This window comes from Eleutherodactylus coqui, chromosome 2 (genome assembly GCF_035609145.1).
Source record: "Eleutherodactylus coqui strain aEleCoq1 chromosome 2, aEleCoq1.hap1, whole genome shotgun sequence".
Taxonomy (NCBI): Eukaryota; Metazoa; Chordata; class Amphibia; order Anura; family Eleutherodactylidae; genus Eleutherodactylus; species Eleutherodactylus coqui.
This window is the reverse complement of record NC_089838.1, coordinates 75316618-75321845: the sequence shown is the minus strand read 5'-3', so window position 1 is coordinate 75321845 and position 5228 is coordinate 75316618. Positions and strand designations below refer to the sequence as shown.

The 5228-nt window shown below is 41.9% G+C and overlaps 1 protein-coding gene across 1 annotated transcript; it reads left to right on the top strand.

The window, feature by feature from the left end:
* The first annotated feature begins 1494 nt into the window (after positions 1 to 1494).
* LOC136611477 (uncharacterized) lies at positions 1495 to 4414 on the top strand. Its single transcript, XM_066591127.1, has 2 exons — positions 1495 to 3364; positions 3545 to 4414. Coding segments are annotated over exons 1-2 (1053 nt in total). The 5' UTR covers positions 1495 to 2313; the 3' UTR covers positions 3547 to 4414.
* The last annotated feature ends 814 nt before the right edge of the window (positions 4415 to 5228 follow it).

Genomic DNA, 5228 nt, shown 5'->3' with positions numbered 1-5228 from the left:
GCATTTGAGGCAGTAAAAGAAGCCATACAACAGGCCGTAGATTTATGGCCCTTACAAGATGGTGAGATAGAACTTCATGTATCAGTTCAGCATATGTATGCAAACTGGTCATTGTGGCAGAAGCAAGGGGGCAAAAGAGTGCCACTGGGCTTCTGGAATCGAAAATTACCAGATGCAGGAGAAAAATACACTCCACTGGAGCAACAGCTGTTGGCATGTTATTGGGCTCTGGTGGATGCTGAACAATTGACAACAGGACACATAGTCCTTCTAAGGCCGCAAATACCCATCATGAGCTGGGTATTATCTAATCCAAAGTCCAATCGGATAGGACATGCCCAGGAGCAGAGTATCATTAAGTGGAAATGGTACATCTCAGAAAGAGCGAAAAAAGGTGAAGGGGGGATAGCTGCCCTGCATGAAAAGATAGCTGATATCCCTCCAGATGGTCAGGTTACACCAGTAGCACAAATGGAGGAATCCCCAGTAAAGTGGGGAATACCTTACTCTGAGTTGACAGACTCCCAAAAAGAGCATGCTTGGTTCACGGATGGTTCGGCCAAGTATATCAGTGGAAGGCGTAGATGGAAAAGTGTAGCCTTTAATCCAAAATTAGACAAGACGTTGGTCATGGAGGGAGAGGGTAAGAGTAGTCAATATGCAGAACTTTGTGCGGTATTCTTAGCTCTGAAGCAGGAACAAGGGCAAGAATGTCACTTGTATACGGACTCATGGTCAGTTGCCAATGGTTTGGCCACTTGGATCATGGGATGGAAGAAGAACGATTGGAACATTCATGGTAAGGAATTGTGGGGGAAGGAGCTTTGGCAAGATATAGAGGAATTCATTAGGAGTACCAAAAGTACTGTGTTTCATGTTGATGCTCATGTCCCTCTTGACTCATTGGAACGTTTATTTAATTCTCAAGCAGATGCGGCAGCATCGATTTCTGTTGCCGTACAAGAACCTGACAAGGAAAAGGAAGCATGGCTTCAAGGTACAGCTGTTTGGGCTCACCAAAAAAGTGGACACTTGGGAGAGAAGGCCACTTACAGGTGGGCACAAGAAAGAGGTATCCCATTGACAGTGGACATGATCAAACAAGTAATCGCGCAATGTCCAGTATGTCAACATGTTCAAAAACGAGAAGTGCCTCATACAGTAATGGGACACATAGGGAGAGGCCAGTTGCCAGCGCAGATTTGGCAGATGGATTTTGTAGGGCCCCTCCCTGAGAGCAGAGGATGTAAGTATATTTGTACAGCAGTAGATACATTCTCAGGTCTGATGGTGGGATTCCCGTGTAAAACAGCCACACAATGGAGTACTTTACGTACTCTGGAAGTTATTACCCAGTATTATGGGACTCCCCTGCAGATCCAGACCGACAATGGTTCGCATTTTACCGGAAATCAGGTAAAAGAGTATGCCAGTAAAAATAACATAGAATGGGTATATCATATGCCCTACTATCCACAGGCCGCGGGCCTGGTGGAACGAATGAATGGGTTATTAAAATCTACCCTGAAGAAGCTCACTGAGACCGATAAATATGGTCAATGGAGAGATAATCTGACTGCTGCTTTACAGATTATCAACAACAGGCCCATCACTGATTCTATGACACCCTTAATGCGCATGCTAACACCCAATCTCAGTATAGATGTAGCTAAGGTAGAGACAATCTTGTACTGGAAAATTAATCCAGATGCGCAGGCACCTTATAGAGCCACTCCTGCCGCTGCAGGGTTGGATCTATACGCTCTTGATACGGTGGTGATAGCCCCAGGAAAGGTGAGTACTATTCCCACAGGGCTAGGATGCAAGATCCCGGAGAATCACTTCGGGCAGATAGCTACTAGATCAAGTTTTGCTCTGAGAGGTGCAGTAGTCCTAGGGGGAGTCATAGATGCAGATTATCAGGGGGAAATTAAAGTAATCATGATAAATTTAGGAACAGATCCTCTGATAATAGGAAAAAAGGAGCGCATGGCACAGCTGCTATTGATACCAGTGTATCTGACACAAGTGGAAGAAGGGGCGGCTCCCACTGAACTTACAGTAAGAGGAGATAAAGGCTTTGGCTCAACTAATGTTACTAATGTAGGGGCCAAAATATGGGTTCAGAATCACCAAGGACCGCCCTCCCCAGCAGAAGTTATTGCTGTGGGGAAAGATCGAACTTTGCTTATTATGCGACCCGGAGTAGAGAAATGGGAATATGTCCCACAAGAAAAGTGCTATTTGCGGGAATAATGCTTGTTTCCTTGCCTTCTCTAGAATCACATAATCATTTTTGGAATCCTTGGCGTCATGTGTTCGGTGTTCGCAGTAGGTGATGCGTGGACGCCAGGGATCCGCGTCAATGACACCGGAAGGAATGATTATTCGTGGGGCTGGAGGAATTCAACCCGAACCAGGAAGCAAGACAACTTCACTTGTGAAGCCAACCAGAAATGTTATATCGTGAATATTACCTTTGATGGGACTATCTGGAGTGGAAATCCATTATCGCATATAAGTTCGACCTACCGTCCTTCATATGCTCTGCATAAGGCAACGGGACAAATAAACATTACGTCACTTGTGAAAGTGTCCTGCTGTCAGAGACCAAAAGAGTTGCCATATCTCAATTACTCCCTGGTGATACAATATGTTCAGAATTGTACAAATACGGGAGTGCAGTTTTCATTTCCCTTAAATGAGACAGAAGTAATTACGTGTGGGAATGCAACGGAGATCGAGAATCGGGCCATGTGGGGCCAGTTCCTGGTATTCGTGAACATTAATGCTTCTAAAATAGATCCTGGACATATAAAAAGGGTTCCATCCACCTGTCGTCTGGTGGGACGAGATGCTCAAAAGACTGTTATACAAGCCTCCGTGCAGTTTCCACCCTCAAGGACTTGTTCTACCAAGCGTTCCCGTCGAGCTTGGTATGATACCTTACTCGGAGGCTACGGAGCGCTTTCTGGGACTATTAATGGTTTTGATATAGAGACTTTAGCTAATCGAATGCATAACGCGGGAAGTGGTATTAAAGATGTGCTCACATTGCAGGCTAACTGGATGCCCACTATATGGCAGCCCTTTAGTATGCAAACGGATGTGGACACAATAATGCTTGATTTGCAAGATGCATCTAATAAGTTTTCATATGAAATAAATTCTAACATATCTAATTATGTTAATTGGTCAATATGTACCTTGCAGACCATTTATCAGCAACAACAAAAGAACACACTTCAAACTATGCTCATGACTGGCAATGAGCAGGTGTGGAGGACCGTGTTCAATCAGACTATAACTGAGACTGATTGGATACAGTTGGAGGCGCAGAAAATGGTTTGCAATGATACATTATGTAAAGGGACCATATTCATATACAACGTTACTAAAAAGAGTGTGATGTGTAAGTTTGTAGTTCTCCCCTTACTTATAGGTGTTCCGGAAGATATGCATTTCTGGGTACCTAGATTTAACGGAATTTACATTGATGACCAAAATAGAACTCATGATTTATCATTGTGTGATGATACATTAGAGGGGACCATATGCAAGGTCCAATCGGCTGTTTATGAACCATGCTTATTACAAAATACGATCAATGTATGTGAATGGACTGTGCTGCCACTCACTTTTAAGATGATGGTTGAAATAGCCCCACAGGAGGTATGTTTGGCAAGTAATTATCCTGTTGTACCTGGGATGGTTGTCCCATTTTCAGGATGCTTGCGAAACGTATCGGCACTTGTTTGGGAAAATGAGACCTTTGTGTTATTACCTGAACGAGACAAGACAGTGGCTGTCAATTGGCAACCACTGCCTTTAAATGTGTCAAATTGGGATCTAAATTTGACCAAATTCAAAAAGTTGTTAGAAGACACAGAAGAAGTACAGCAACATATTAAATTGCTTAATAAATCTTTGGCAACGCATATTTTAAGTACTACTGTAATAGCTGGCAAAATTGTAAAGATGGGATCGGCTATTGCTGATGCCACGTCACACCATTGGTATGACATCTTTATGGGATATTCATCATCTGCACAAACCACTCTTAATTGGCTAATACATCCTGTTTTGGCATTGGCCATAGTTGTAATACTTTTATCGCTATGGAATTGTTTCATGGCATATAAGGTATTCTGTAGAAAACCCCAAATTTTAATGGTATCATATGGCAAGTAGTGAATGATTAAGGACCGATTGTGATACGTTTGAGACATGATTGATTGAGAGATTGTGTCAAAAGGTGTAGGTAGAAGGTAATCATAACTGCTTGCTGTGTGCACTTACCTATCTCTATTACTAGTCTACTATTTTAACTTGCTTGGTTAACTTGCTTGAGGTATTCTACAGAAGCTCTGGACAAATATGGTTTAGAAAAAGACCAGTTACAGTGACTCATAGTTACGGGATGTTGCACAGTAATATTGTTCAGATATGGATATCTTCATAGAGAAACTATGCAGTAGTATATATATTGCCAAAACACGTGCACCGCTTTATTTACCTAAGAATGACGTGTTTTATCATACTGCGCAGAAGCGAATATGTTACATAACCAAACAGTAGTATAAATAAGGGTGATCTTCAGAAGGATTTTGGGACTCGTTTTGTGGCTGACAACTGTCAGCATTTTTCCCGGATCCTCTTACCAATCGTACCTGGAGATCCCCCGATTGCGGAGTGATGCTACAATATCCGGTGATGTATTGATGCTTATCTTTGTTACCCATGTGATCTCAATGCCTATATGTTAATTAACTGTTTCACTTACATTCATATACTAAAGAGTGAATAAACTCGTGTTTTATATTTGTTTTACCTCAGACTGTGTGCTTAACTGGTATGTTAATGAGGTTGAAAAATTAGCTAAATAATGAGCAGGTAAGACAACTGATGACACAAAGCTAGGATGGACAGATAACACTAGAGAAGAGAGAGAAGATTGAAAAAAATCTTGAAAAACTCGAACAGTTGGCAGTGACTTACAAACTGGTATTTAACAAGGAGAAATGCAAAGTCCTACATCTGGGCAAGAAAAATGAAAAAAAAGCACATACAGAATGGGAGGAATTGGGATAAGCAGCAGCACATGTGAACAAGACTTGGGTATACTAATAGATCAAAGACTGTACATAAGTCAACAGTGTGATGCAGCAGCAAAAAAGGAAAACACAATTCTAGGATATATTAAGAGAAGCATAGAGTCTAAATCACAT